The 16272-nt window shown below is 35.8% G+C and overlaps 1 protein-coding gene across 2 annotated transcripts in view; it reads right to left on the bottom strand.

Annotated features, from left to right (window-relative positions):
* Nucleotides 1-16272, bottom strand: part of emsy (EMSY transcriptional repressor, BRCA2 interacting) — an 89315-nt gene that overhangs the window by 36451 nt on the left and 36592 nt on the right. For both annotated transcript variants that reach the window (XM_039745432.1, XM_039745433.1), the window contains exons 12-14: nt 15316-15452; nt 12257-12430; nt 9590-9791 (exon numbers count right to left, since the gene is read on the bottom strand). In XM_039745432.1, coding sequence (XP_039601366.1) covers nt 9590-9791; nt 12257-12430; nt 15316-15452 — 513 coding nt within the window. The remainder of the gene's footprint in view (nt 1-9589; nt 9792-12256; nt 12431-15315; nt 15453-16272) is intronic.

Below are 16272 nucleotides of genomic sequence, written 5' to 3'. Positions count from 1 at the left end.
GGGTGCTGGGTAAAATTGAAACGCTTACTGATCAATTGGAGGATCTCAAGGAGACATTCACGACTAGGATTGAATTAGCCGAAAATTTAGCTACCAGTGCTGAAGAAAAAGCAGAAAATGTCAGCTCCAAATGCAAAAAACTCGGAGACAGACTGGCTGCTTTGGAAGATGGAAGTAAAAGGTATAACGTCAGAATTGAAGGTCTGCCTGAGAATTGAAAAGTTCAAACCCGGTGAAATTCGCAGCTGAACTTTTTTCTAAAATAATCGGGGACAACTTTAAAGCAGAATCTGAGATAGCAGCGCTTACGCGTCTGGATCAAACACTGTTAGACCCAGACCAAGGTCTTTTATAGTTCGTTTTGAACGATTATCATTTAAGCTAGAGGTGATGGCACTCCTCAGAAACAAGGAAGATATTATATATGAAAATAACCACATTCGTATTTCCTGACTTCTCTCCAGCAACAGCTACTAAACGCGCAGCCTTCTACAACATTAAACAGCGGTTACGGCAAGCCAGCGTCAAATACAGCCTCTTGTATCCGGCAAAACTGAAAGTGGAATGGCAAGGTCAATTCTATGTCTTCGCTAGCAAGAAAGAAGCAGAAAAGGGATTAAGAAAGCTGATCCTGGGACTATTCTGATACATAATAGTGAGTCATGGCGGTCAAGGATAAAGCAAGGATTAATAATCTACTGTCTGATCTATTGTTTTAAAATACGGGTTTTATCAGCATATATTCTCATATATTCTCATTATTACTTAGTATTACTAGGCGCTATCTGTTTATGTTTTATTGTGCTTAATTACTTTTTTTCTTTTTTTTTTTTCTTTTTTTCTAATTATTTCATGTCTATCCTAAATGAGACTGTTCAATATCATACCCTTGGTTTATTGTTATTGCTATTACTGCATTAAGACTTGTTATGCTTATTTTGGACACATTTTTAACACCATCACCGGGTTTATTATCTGGGTGTATCATCTTAATGCACTAAAATTGCTGAAGACTATATATATGTTTTAAGTGCAAAATTCTTTTTTTTTTTTTTTAAAGACTATATTGGTAACAGATATCTCTATCTTTTAACCCTAAAGCCGCTGCATGAGGGCTTGTTTTGCTTTGGACGTGCTCTGTCTCTGGGTATGTCAGAGGTCTGGGACTGCGTGAAGTGGGTTTTAGTCTCACTTGGGGAGGCAAAAGGGAGGTTGGGGGGTTAAGGGGGGGAGAGAAAGAGAGCAGGCTTGATCTATACCTAATCTATCCTATTAATCTTTATAATTATAACTACCAACGTAATAATAAGCTGCATGGCAACAACTCTAGGGGAAATAGGAAATTAAGACCTAAGCTGTCTCACTTCCAGTTAAGACTATAAAATGACATCAAAAACTCAGAATCAGTGTCTCCATGATGGGACAGTTAACTTCGTAAGCTGGAATGTTAAAGGCCTGAATCACGAATTAAAGAGAAAGAAAGTACTCTCTCACCTAACAGGTCTAAATGCTAAAATAGTATTTTTACAGGAAACCCACTTACTAAGCAAGGATCAGTTCCGGCTGCAAAAGACTGGACTGGCCAAATGTTCCATTCTAGTTTTACAAAGAAAACTAGAGGGTGGGAATTCTCATACATAGAACAGTACCATTTGTAGCATCAGATGTAGTATTGGATCCTGAAGGGAGATATGTAATGGTTATGGGAGACTTATCTAACTGTAAAATGATTTTGATAAATGGAATTTATACAAAATTTATTTGCATCCATTCCCAATCTGAACACTCATAAAGTTATAATGGCTGGGGACTTTAATTGTGTTCTAAATCCACTTTTAGATAGGACTTCCTCCACAGGGGAACGCATCTAACACCAAAAGATAATTACAAAGTTTATAACTGATCACAACTTATCAGATCCCTGGAGGTTTTTAAACCCAAATTCAAGAACATATTCTTTCTACTCACCAGTACATCATTGCTACTCAAGGATTGATTACTTCTTTATAGACAATAACTTCTTGCCTAAGATTAAATCTTGTAAATACGATGCTATTGTTATTTCTGACCATGCACCTATGATCTTGGAGCTAAAATTACTAAGCCCCATACACTCACCTCGCAGATGAAGCCTCAACCCGCTTCTATTAGCTGACGAGAATTGTACTGAATTTATATCCAAACAAATCAAATTCTTTCTAGAGACAAATACATCCCCGAGATCTCTGCAGGAATACTCTGGGAAACTCTTAAGGCCTTCTTAAGAGGACAGATTATCTCATATCTTTCCCACAGAAATAAATCCGAAGCCAAGAAAGTAGCAGAGATAAAAAGCGAAATTACTAAAATAGATGAAGAACATGCCAGACTACCAAGCGAGACTCTACATAGGAGGAGGCAGGCTCTACATTCAGAATTAAACCTCTTGACAACTAAAGAAACTGAACAACTAATTTACAAATCCAGACATCATTATTATGAACATGGAGAGAAAGCTAATAAGCTTTTAGCTCAACAAATTCACAAGCAAGAAGTGCGCAACACAATCTCGGTAATCACTAACACGAACGGAGATAAAATCATCGAACACAAAAATATAATGCACACTTTCAGAGACTACTATAAATCCCTATATACTACTGAGTTTAAAGAAGACAATACACAATCTAATGCATTTCTGGATACATTACAGATACCACAAATAGACGCTTTTAGTGTGGAGGAACTTGATAAACCTCTGGCATTATCAGAATTACTAGATGCTATAAAGTCACTCCAAGGTGGAAAGCAGCAGGCCCTGATGGCTACCCTGCAGAATTTTACAAGAAATTCTCCCTCAGCTAGCTCCCTCCTATTAGCAACATTTACAGAAGCCAGAGATAACCAATCTCTTCCACAAACCTTTGCCAAGCACTAATCACTGTCTTTCCAAAACAAAATAAGGACTTATTACAATGTGCATCATACAGACCAATTTCACTTCTGAATAACGACGTTAAAATACTCTCTAAAATCATAGCTAGAAGGATGGAGAAAGTGCTCCCTCGTAATATCACAAGACCAAACTGGATTTATTAGGGGCCGACACTTATCTTCAAATCTTGACGCCTGTTTAATGTAATATACTCACCAACTAAATCAAACACCCCAGAAATATTATTATCATTGGATGCAGAAAAAGCATTCGACATGATTGAATGGAAATACCTTTTTACTACATTGGAGAAGTTTGGGTTTGGCCCAAACATTTGTGCATGGATTAAATTACTGTATACTAACCCAGAAGCTTCAGTTTGCATCAATAACATTTGCTCAGACTACTTTAAACTAGAGCGTGGCACTAGACAAGGATGCCCTTGTCACCGCTGCTGTTTGCAATTGCCATTGAACCACTGGCAATACATTGTCGAAATACTGATCAGATAAAGGGGATTAGCAGAGAAGGACTGGAACAGAAAATCTCATTATATGCAGATGACATGGTACTGTATATATCGGACCCAGAAAATTCTGTGCCTGCAGTCTTAGCAGCACTCACAGAATTTCAAAAGATCTCTGGTCTCAGAATTAATCTGAATAAAAGTGTACTCTTTCCAGTGAATTCTCAAGCATATAATATTAGATTAGACACCCTACCTTTTATCATTGCAGAACAGTTTAAATACCTCGGGTAAACATCACAAGTAAACATAAAGCTCTTTATCAACAAAATTTCACGTCTGCATGGAAAAAATTAAACAAGACTTGCATAGATGGTCAACCCTTCATCTCACACTAGCTGGAAGAATTAACACTGTTAAGATGAATATTCTTCCTAAGCTCCTTTTTATTTCAAAACATCCCAATATACATTAATAAATCATTCTTTAAGCAATTAGATTCAACAATAACCTCATTTATTTGGAATTCAAAACATCCACGCATCAAAAGAGCGACCCTACAAAGACAAAAGGCAGAAGGCGGCATGGCTCTACCTAACTTCCAGTTTTATTACTGGGCAGCAAATATACAGGTGATAAGAACCTGGACACAAATAGAAGAACATACACAGGCTTGGACCAATAGAAGTAAAATCCTGCAGTACTTCTTTGTATTCCTTGCTCTGTGCTCCAATAAACACACGCTATCGGCAATATACAAATAACCCAATTGTGCTCCACTCACTTAGAATCTGGAACCAATGTAGAAAGCATTTTAAGACGGAGAAGCTTCTATCTGTGGCACCTCTGCAAGAGAACCACCTCTTTCAACCTTCACAAACATATGCAGTTTTAATATCTGGAAAAATTTGGAATTAACTTGCTTAGAGATCTTTATATAGACAACGTCTTTGCATCCTATGAACAATTACATTCCAAATTTAACATTCCAGCTACACATTTCTTTCACTATCTTCAAATCAGGAACTTTGTTAAACAGAACCTTCCAGATTTTCCTCATCTTGCACCCTCATCCATGCTGGAAAAATATTGCTCAATCTCAAGGACTTAGACTCCATCTCTACAATATATAAAATCATTTTACAATCCCTCCTTTCAAAGATCCAAGAGGACACTGGGAAAAGATCTCTCAATTAATATATCAGAAAAGGAGTGGAAAGTAGCAATGCAGAGAATTCACTCAAGCTCCATATGCAAAGCATACAATTATACAACTCAAAATTATATATCGAGCACATCTGTCTCGACTAAGACTCTCCAAAATGTTTCCAGGGCATGATCCAACCTGTGAGCGTTGCAACCAAGTCCCAGCCTCACTAGGTCACATGTTCTGGGCCTGCACCAAATTAACATTATTCTGGACAAAAATTTTTAATTACCTTCAGACAGCCTTGGACTCACAATCCCTCCTAACCCATTAACAGCTGTGTTTGGGGTTCTTCCAGAGGGGCTTAAAGTGGAGAAAGACAAACAAATTGTGATTGCATTCACTACACTTTTGGCACGCAGACTTATTCTGATAAACTGGAAGAACCCAAACTCTCCTCTTTAAGTCAGTGGGAAACTGATGTGTTATATTATTTGAAATTGGAAAAATCAAATACTCAGTTAGAGGATCTGTACAGACTTTTTCAAAACATGGCAGGATCTAATCAGTAATATTTTAAAATAAGTTCATAGAAGCATAGAGAATTTATTAATTTAGGTATGTTTACAAGCCTTAAATTTTACCGTTTGGCTTGCTCTCTCTCTCAGGGTGGGGATCGATCTGTTCTTAACTCTAATTTTTCTTTTGTAAAAACTTGATTGCTTTGTATGGAGTGCAATAAAATGAATAAAAAAAAAAAGGGGGCCAGTGACGAAAAGCAAAAAAAAGAAAAGTTTTTGTAATTTGTGTTTCAAGTTCCTGTCTGTCTGCTCTCTGTTGGGTTACCTGTACTTATTCATTTTGTCCTGGATCGTTTCGTGCATCTGGACTGTCTGCCGTCTGCCTGTGTACATGAGGACTGTAAATGGATTCATGGCCATCCTGCAAAGAAAGGAGCGCTCCTGAATCCGTCCACCTGTCTTCAACATTTCAGTAACTACCAGCAGGACTATCTGTACATTCCCATTCAACGTGTGGATCTCTGGACTATTTTAATGATTACATTTCATCTGTTGTCGTTTATCATGAACTTTTTCATGATTTACTGTGTGTGTTTTGTTTGTGCTTTGTTGTATTTAATGTGTAATCGCCGTAAGTGGAACGGGGTGCTATCGTTGTTTTCTTATTTCATTTGTTTTCATTACATTCTTTATTTGCTGTTTGATTACCAGTTTGCTTTGTTTTTGTCTCTGTTTGTGAATGTGCTTGGGTCGGTTGCGTTCCTGAAATCTCCACCATAAAAATAAATAAATCATTGTCTTCTCGATTGCAGCTTCTCGTGCTACGCTTACTTAAAAACCTGAACAGTACCTGTCTTTTTTGGCTAATTGCATTGCTTCTCTCTTCTCCCCTCCCCCAGACATTAGCTACTCCTGTTGGGGGTTGTGCTCCCTTATGATGTTTGTCTATTGTTTAATCGATAACAAACTGCATACCAAGCTCCTTTTACTTCTGAAAGAGACAGGTTTGTTTGAAGTGTTTGAATAAAGTTCCTGTCTCTACAATCTCCTGTGTTTCTGTGCAATTCTGTGACCCAAGCGTTAAACCCTGCAGCACTGCCCCTGGAATTAAGCTGCTGCACTAGACTAGCCTGGTAAGCGTCAACGTTGGCCTCTATGTGCTTGAGTGCATCCAGTTCAAGAGTAGTTGGCTAAGTGATTTACATCCATGGCGTCAGCTGCACACTGTTCCAGTAGTTTTTTTTTTTTAAATAGTTTTTACATTTCATTATCAGTGTGTATAATGATTAGTGTTGCAGTAATTGTGATGCTCTTTGCATGAAAAAATGTGTTCTATTAAAATTTCTCTTTTTCTTTGTGAATTGTGACATTTAGTTAAAGTGCAGCAAAAAAGTATTTTGCATCCAGGGATGCATTAACCCCCAAGTATGTGGCAGTTTAAGGGTTAAAGCCCCACGATACCGCCGAAATGCCCTGCATCTTCTAAGGCTTCTGACAATGAAAACACACTTGCATGAATTACAGTACATATAGCAGTAACATCGGTATTTTACATTCTAGCACTGTGGGAGACATAGCAGTACAGTATGCAGGTTTACCTTTACATTCTTTATTTTTAGGTAATGTATTAAGCTGAGTTTGAAATTAAAGTAAAAACTTTTGGGGGCATATTTAAGGTTTGAACTATGAAAATAGGCATTTTTTAACCACATCCAAAATTTGTGGTTTTTCACAATTAAAGAAACCTCCGCAAATTTTGGGGATGTACTCTGTATATCTGTACTCTATATATATCCATCCATCCATTTTCTAATCCGCTGAATCCGAATACAGGGTCACGGGGGTCTGCTGGAGCCAATCCCAGCCAACACAGGGCACAAGGCAGGAACCAATCCCGGGCAGGGTGCCAACCCACCGCAGGACACACACAAACACACCAAGCACACACTAGGGCCAATTTAGAATCGCCAATCCACCTAACCCCTTTGGATTGTGGGAGGAAACCGGAGCGCCCGGAGGAAACCCACGCAGACACAGGGAGAACATGCAAACTCCACGCAGGGAGGACCCGGGAAGCGAACCCGGATCTCCTAACTGCGAGGCAGCAGCGCTACCACTGCGCCACCGTGCGCCCATATATATATATATATATATATATATATATATATATATACACACACACACACACATATACATACACACACACACACATACACTAGGCTTGCTTGCTCACCAACCCACAGGCCAGCGCTACGCACTAGCCACTTTGCGGCTCAGCTGCTTGCGTATGGGGATGCTGATGTACACTGTAAAGAGGTTGTTATTTTCTTGGGGATTGTTACATATGCATAATAGAACTAACTATTTTACATTACAGCGAGTAATTAACCATATCAAAAATAGTAAAATGTAATAATTCGAAAGTAAGTTATGTTTCATGTTGCGTTAGTTATTCATTGCATTAAACTATTTAGTTCTGTTTGGATTTGAAATTAACACGCAAATACTTTTTAAACTTACACTTTTACTATAAAACTTCAGTAAAAACAATTTTTTTTTATTAAATTTTTGTCAATATCGTACTGAATTTTTGATTCTGTGTTTGGACTTGCATTGTGACAACTCAGCGTATAACTGCCCATGAGTAAATTTTGTTGCTTTCTCTCTAATAAATAAACCAAATGTTTCAAATGTTTGTCTCTGTGATTTGTTGTCTTTGCAAAAGCTATTCTAACATAAAACTGTTAATGTTTTAATATGAATGGCATATTGAGATCTTCTTTGGTGTCTAATGTTATCCGCGGGACATGTACTACATTACCTTCTTGGATACATCCTTCTTTCAGCAGTAATTCAGGTGGTGGAAGACCGTACAGTGTAAGCTATTCTAATGGGAAACTGTTAATATTTTAAAATGAATGGCATATCAAGATCTCCTTTGGTATCTAATGTTATCCGCGGGAGATATACTACATTACCTTTCTTGGATACATCACTCTTTCATCAGTAATTCCGCACTATCACCACCAACTGTTTCAGCATAGTCTATTGATATGCATTTAAACAATTTCCGCATAACCGTTACAAAATTTTTATTTGTTTGGCTTCATCATTTCTTGGTGGTAGGATTGCCTGTGTACTCATATTTCCTGCTGATAACCCTTCGGGATGAAATTCTTCAATAAGATTTGGACATAAAAAGTCTGAGGAAAACGTAAAAATTTATAAGAGCTGAGAGAGCAGGAACTGTGTTTGGCAAAACCATTCATGTGAATGAGAAGTGAGAGGGCAGAGTGCATGGTTGAATATGGTTGAGAGGAGAGCATGACTTGAAAATAATCTCAAGGCCAAATTCTCATCTTGCAGGGCTTGAAATTATCTCTTTGAAAAAGTCTTGTCTCAGGATTTACTTCTATAATAAATAAATAAATATATAAAAAAAGCTGAGCCCATTCTCAGTCTAGGATCACAAATTTTTCTTGGTTTTCATAACTTTTTCAGTTTCTGCCATCATCATCTCTAATCGCAGCTTTTTCACGCCTAATCTCATATTTTCTTCTTTCATTTGCCCTTTTTGTGTTCCCTTCTTCCCCCTATTTATTTTAAATTCTCTTTAATTTGCAGTTGTACATCTGATGAAAGCTAACCTGTTTTCTTTCCTTTGCAGTATTTTTATGTTGCAATACTCGTCGTTATGATTGACTGTTTAGTAACTTAATGACCTGTATCTCAAAACTATTCCTGAATGTACTGGTACAAGTGCCAGTGGTCCTGTGCTGTTTGCCAGAAGGAAGAAGTGAAAAAAGCCACTGGTCAGGATGACTAAGGTCTTTAGTAGTGTTTGCTTTTCTACCGCAGTGAGTACTTTTTGGAATATTCTGCATACCAAAAAAAAAAAAAAACAAGCTAGTGTTTAGGACATCAAAATCAATTTTAGAGTTATTTTTTCAAATATATTTTAACAAGATGTTGTTAAAAAAGCAGCTACCACACTCCTGCTGCTCGCTGCAAGTCTGTCTTCATGGTGTTCACATTGGACTAGTATTCAGTAAATTACATTTAGCTTTTGTATGTGCTTTTTCCAAATATAGCAACTTGAATACAGTTGAAGTTGAATGAAGTAGATGATAAATTACACTGTGTTCCCTTTTGATGATGATTTTTTTTTAATTCTACAGCTTCTTGTCAGTGCAAAGCAAAACCACAATTTAAAAAAGTGAAGCTAATTGTTACTATTATCCTCTAATAATTGAGAGTCTTGTTCTTAACTACCTGTTTCAAAGTGTGTGGTGAGAATGCAGTTGGGTATGAAATAAAACAGGTGCCCTGCCAAACACACCATCAATAAAGCCACATTTCACTGAACAGTCACATTCCATTCATACTTACAAAATCTAGTTTACTGAAAATAAGATGCAAGATTCCTGCTAAGTAATAAAAAATAGTATTATTTTCAATTAGCTGCATTATCACATGTGACACAGAAAACAACAATCTCACAAAATCCATAAAAATCCTACAAGACAGATGTTTATGCTTACCTTGTGAACTGTGGGAAGACTCTGTGGAGGAAGAGCTGCATTCTGTATAGGTCTGAGGTTCCTCTTTCAGCACACCTTCTTGACTGGATGCTGCTAATTCACCCACACGGGAGACCTGGTGCAGAGTCTCACTAACAAGCTGCCTGGCCTGCTCGCTCACTACTGTCGCTTGAAAAGCCATGGGCTTTGGTTTAATTAACACCTATAAAGGTTAGATGGGACAAGCCAAAACATTACATGGAGTCTAAAATTGCTTTATTATTCAAAAGCCACTACAAGTGATAAATTCCAAGGAAAACTCGAATCCTGATTAAACACCTCCCATTGTAATGATTTCCATAACTAAACAAAAGTCACACAAAGACTCCAATGATAAGTAACCATGCACTGCATTGTTAATGCATTTTAAGCTTTTTCCATTAAAGACATAGTCAGTTAAAACTAATAACCTCCTTCTTATTTTAAGAACATGTGATTTGGAACATTCATTTTTCTTGCTATATGCTTTCAATTAAACCTAACCTCTAATCTTCACAATGGTATAAATACAGTGTACGCACACCCTTTTTAATTTGGTTCTGCTGTTTTCCTGTTCCCTGTCCATCATGCTCTGTCTATGTCTTGAATACATGCTTGAGACTTTAATACATTGTGTAAAATAATCATTCAAACAGATAAGATAAACAAACACAGCACTTCACCATTGCTATTATTCAATTTCTTCTTTAAGAGAGAAAAAAAGTTAATGTTGGGTTACTCTGGAAATTCCCAATACATTAAATTTGCATGAACCTTTAGAAAATAGAAGTTACAATAACTAATTTGTATCACAGAGTCACATTTGCATTTCTAAATGCCAAAGTTCTACTTCAATGAATGTAAAATCTCAAATTTACTCATTGCTGCACAGGACAATATCACATGGTCAGCCATAAAATACTTTTAACATTCATTTCATACTGCATCTTTTCCATTATTCAAAAATGTTCTGGCTGCATTTGTGGAAAAAATTTGGCTAGGTTTACATTACTTACTAACAGGACTTCAAATATGTTATGTGAAAATTTTCGCCACCATCTTTGCAGCATGTTAACTTGCAAACATTGTCTATGACAGATGTTACTATATGAACACCATACTAAAAAGAAACAGAAAATACTGCAAAAAGTATTAAATTATAGATGGTTTTGATGGTAAAGTAACAAATATTAGGATGGACAATTTATTTAAGTGGGATATTCAAGCTAATCAATACAAGTTTGCCTATAGGACAAACATTGGAGTGGAGGATGCAATTACATATCTTCTCCACAAGGCATATCATCACCTGGACAAAGCTGGCAGCAATGTGAAGATTATGTTTTTTGATTTCTCTGGTGGAGACGTTTGTGTTTTGGTGCAAACAGAACTGTTTGCATCTTAACATCATCAAAACCAGGGAACTGGTTATTGACTTTCGCAGCACCAAAGATCGTCTGGGCCACTTGGAGGTTTTAGTGAAGGAGAGAATTAAAACAAAACTGAGTGTCATTATGAACAAAGCTGCACATCCTCTCTCTGACACACTAACTGTAAGAGCCATTTGTTAGTTAGTTACGCTATGTTAAATTGATAGAAGTATTTTCTTAGTTATGTTAAAATGTTTGCATATACAGGTATATTAGTGGATAGTCAATGGGAGATTCTATTAAAACCTCTACAAGCTAAATTGTAAATGGCATATTCTAATTATTTCCTGTCATTCTGACTACAGACTAGTTCAGTTTATGATTTGCCTTCCAGATGGTAATGCATGGAGGGCAAACAGTTTCAAACTGAACTTAATGTATTTAATGTATCATACATACATAGCGTACTGAATGTACTGAAGTGAAGCCTATGTTAGTTCACTACAGAGAAGTAAAACAACTTTTAAGTATAAAAAGTAACTGAACATTAACATGAGAAAGTTTAGATTGTGATGAAACAGAGAGGAAACCTGAGAAACTTCTTATGTTATGCATTTTACTCATGCTGGATCCTAGCTTGCCAATTCAGCAGCTGTTCAATTTTGGGAACCAAGAAAGGATGCAAATACACAAACCATGAGTACTTTCAGCTAATGAATTAATTCAGTAAAAGTGTGTCAAGATACACTACTGGGTCTTGTTTATACCAACAGCAATACATCTGCATAACGCCTTGCTGTGACTATGACAGACAAGTCAGACGTTTTCTATATTTTAATTTTCTTTGCTTTTTAGTCATTCTAATGCGTGTTTAGACCAAATTGTGTATGTATATTTATTTACTTACTTATCTACCTGTATTTGTGTTTATTTATTTAAAGAGTTTCTGTAAAAAGCCAAAATTCCCCAAGTACTCAAGATTAATTTGTGCTTATTAAAGTAATATAAATAAAAGATGGAATTCAAACTCAATGTATGTGGTATGCCTTTTTCGGTTATACAAAAAAAAAAAATTAAAGTAAAAATAATGTTGTAGTAGAAAAGGCAGACATAAAAAAATAGAACTGTGATTCAGAATGGATTAAAAAGGATAATATCAACTTGGTTGTAAAGACTGAACTCAATTTACCAGCTTATGTGAAAACTTAGAACTTGAAAAGTTAATACATTTTTTTGTTTAAAAGTAAATTCAGTTCAAAGAATAATAAACAATACTTACTTGTGTTTTCCCTTGCTGTCCATATACAATTTTAGTTGGTATAATTTTTGTAGCTGGCTGTACACCTGACCCCATTCCCTTTGGCTGAGTGACTATCATTTTAGTAATGGGTCTTGTTGCAGTAATGATAGCTGGTTTGGCTCCTGTTGGGACTGCCTGAAGGGTCTTTTCACCCTGTTTGAAAATTAATATTTCGTCATTTAGCAGTGCAATTAGAATAAATGCACATTAAGCACAGGTTCTGTTTTCTGAAACATTTAACATTAATAGATTTTTTAAAAATTAATAGTACATAATCAACCCTAAGTAACTTCAGCTAAAGAAAACAAATAACTCGCATGCTTCCTGCTTCATATGCAGGAAATATTATATGCATATCATAAATGCTTGATTATCCATAAATCCTTTCACGTAAACAATATTTTACATGTTTGAGCCAAATTACAAGATACTGTGATATAAACCAGTTTCTAGAAACAAAAAATACACTTTACTTTAAAATATATGTTTAGCAAATTAATGCATATTTATTGTCTCAAAGCAACTGTAAATTAATCTTATTGTATTTGAACATTATCTATTCAACATTTATTCACTTATAAACTGCCAAAACTAAACACTCTGTATTTAATATATTTTTGCTGCTTGCTAGTTGAGTAAAAAAAAAAACTTGGATGTATTAGGGCAACAACTTGATATACAGTGCTGTGAAAAAGCATTTGCCCCTTTCCTGATTTCTTTTTTTTTTTGCATGTTTGTCTCACATAAAATTTTCAGATCATCAAACAAATTTTAATATTAGACAAAGACAACCGAAGTAAGCACAAAATACAGTTTTTAAGTGATGATTTTATTTATTAAGGAAAAATCTATTCAAACCTTCCATGGCTCTATGTGAAAAAGTAATTTAAACCTAATAACTGATTGTGCTTCCCTTAGCATCAACAACTGCAATCAAACGTTTGCAATAACTGGCAATAAGTCTTTCAGATGGCTGTGGAGGAATTTTGATCCACTCTTCTTTGCAAAATTGTTTCAATTCATCCACACTGGAGGGCTTCAGAGCATGAACCACTTTTTTAAGGTCATACCACAGCATCTCAATTGGAATAAAGTCCGGACTTTGATTAGGCCACTCCAAAACCTTCATTTTTTTAAGCTATTCAGAGGTGGACATGCTGGTGTGTTTTGGATCATTGCTCTGCTGCCCTGTCCACAGAATATTTTCCCAAAAGTCTTGAGGATCATCAAGATGTTTTTTGGCAAAAGTGAGACAAGCCTTTATGTTCTTTTTGGTCAGCAGTGGTTTTCGCCTTGGAACTGCAATACATGCCATTTTTGCCCGCCTCTTTGTTATGGTTGAGTCATGAACACTTACCTTAACTGAGGCAAGTAAGGCCTGCAGTTCTTTAGATGTTGTTCTGGGTTCTTTTGTGACCTCTTGAATGAGTCGTTGCTGCACTCTTGGGGTACTTTTTGTAGGCCGGCCACTCCTGGGAAGGTTCACCACTGTTCCATGTTTTCTCAATTTCTGGATAATGGTTCTCACCGTGTTTCACTGGAGTCCCAAAACTTTAGAAATGGCTTTGTAACCTTTTCCAGACTGATAGATGTCATTTACTTTGTTTCTCATCCTTTCCTGAATTTCTTTAGATTGCGGCATGATCTCTTCCCTTTTGAAATCTTTTGGCCTACTTCACTTTGTCTGACAGGTTCTATTTAAGTAATCTCTTGATTCAAAAGGTCTGGCAGTAATCAGGCCTGGTTGTGGCTAGTGAAATTGAACTCAGCTTTCCAAAAAATGTGATTAACCACAGTTACTTCATGATTTAACAAGAAGGGGAATTACTTTTTCACATTGGGATACACATTCATATGTGGACAGTTTGTTTTCTTAATAAATAAAACCATCACTTAAACTGCATTTTGTTTTTACTTGGGTTATCTTTGGCTAGTATTTAAATTTGTTTGATGATCTGAAACATTTAAGTGTGACAAACATGCAAAAAAAAAATCAGGAAGGGGGCAAATACTTTTCTGTTTCCTTAACAAATAACATCATCACTTAAACTGCATTTTGTTTTTACTTGGGTTATCTTTGGCTAATATTTAAATTTGTTTGATGATCTGAAACATTTAAGTGTGACAAACATGAGAAAAAAAAAAAAAAAGAAAAGAAATCAGGAAAGGGGCAAATACTTTTTCACAGCACTATATGTCCTAATGAATGCCAAAGAAGTACTTTGCCACAGAGAAGCATTTTAACCTGGCAGTATAACTTCAGTAGCATGCAAAGACAAGCAAAGGTTTCCCTCTACAGGACATACTTACTAATGACATTATGAAAAGGAGCACTCTCCTTTTCATAAATTCCAATACAACTATGCAACATTCTATTCTATAAAAATATTTAGAGAATTAAAAGTAAATTATATCTGTATTTAATACACAACAATTTCTACTAAACAACAAATAATTTGCAGCACTTGAGACGTACATATTTTTCAGTTTAAACTGCATTAGTTTTAATTTTTCTTGTTGGGAAAATTAAAAATATATATCTTGTAATACAAACCAGGCACAAAGATTAAAATCATTCTGGAAAGAGTGCCAACAAATTGCTTTAGGACAAACAGTAATAAGTAAAATGTTTCAAATTAATTTAATCAGTAACTATCTGTATGGTGTAACAAAGCTACCGCATGGTTACATGGGGGTACAAGCCAGAGAAATAATAATTCCAGATATACATACTCCAGATATTCCTTTCTACTTAGCTGGAAGAGACTAATAAAGACAACAAAAATGATAAATCTATTTTGTGTGTTTTAGTAAAACTGATCTAATCAATATTTGCTTTTGATATTGCAGATCTTAACAGCAAAAAGAAAACAAAATATAAAACATGAACACATAAAAACAGATGCAAAAAGTGTTTGAACAATAGGTAATTGAATGAAAAACAAATGATATATCTTTGAGGGTAAACACTTAGCTCATCCACTAAATCATGCATTGTTTGGTTTTTGTTACCTGTAGCTAAAAAATATTTAGCTTACCCCAGCATTCAGCAATGTTGTAACCACATTTTTGCCAGGCAGACCTTGTATAGTTGTTCCTTTGCCAGTTGTTTTTTGCACCACTATAACATTGGGCTTGGAGGTCATAGGGATTGTAGTTATCTTTGTAGTTGTGCCTTAAATACAGCAGATTTGCTTTTATCAGAAAAAGGTGTTGTACAGATAACTAGTTTATTATTTAATGAAAGTTTTAAAAAGCATTCAAATATGCATCATATTTACACAAAATCAAAAGCACAGAGTGAGATGCACGAACATACACAGAGACATTAGTGTTTTTTGCAAGAAATGCACAAAGAAGACAAGTCCAAGTCAAAAATGTTTTAAATAAAGAGTAGGTTTAACTCATACAAAATTCACAAGCTACCTCAAAACCGCTCTTTCCATAGAGAGCTTCCATTGTATTGCCTGCATTATATTTGTATGATCTATTTACAAATTTCATGATCAGCCACAATCAAGACAGGATCCATTAGAATCCATCAAATTGGATGAACTCCTGACTTTCCATATACAGTAACGTCCTTTCCAACCTGCCTGCCTTTTGATTCTATGTTAGGTACTTGTTTGTTTTTTTTTCGTTGTATATGTAAATATATATGTAAATATTTTTTTCCTCTTCTTCATTGTGGTAATGCTTATTGTCTGATGCTGAGCTGGGGCATATGGTGAGGGGTCAAATAAAAGGACGAGCGTTGGTCACGTTATCCTGAAAGATTTTCAATAGCAAACTGCTTTTTCCTAGCGGTTTTCCGATTGTGCAGCAACCCAGGGTTTAGTTGTTCTCCCAGGTTGGTGGTAGTACAATGTTGTTCGGGCAAATATTGTTCCAGCCGTTTCATCTATTGACCTCATTCACTCACTCTCTGATCTTTCTGACTTGCACAGAAAGATGAAACCTTTATTATGTCTTTCTTACTTATTGCCAAACTTCAT

The sequence above is a fragment of the Polypterus senegalus genome, chromosome 2 (genome assembly GCF_016835505.1).
Source record: "Polypterus senegalus isolate Bchr_013 chromosome 2, ASM1683550v1, whole genome shotgun sequence".
Lineage (NCBI taxonomy): Eukaryota > Metazoa > Chordata > Cladistia > Polypteriformes > Polypteridae > Polypterus > Polypterus senegalus.
The sequence above is the reverse complement of the archived record's forward strand: the minus strand, read 5'-3'. Positions and strand labels throughout refer to the sequence as shown.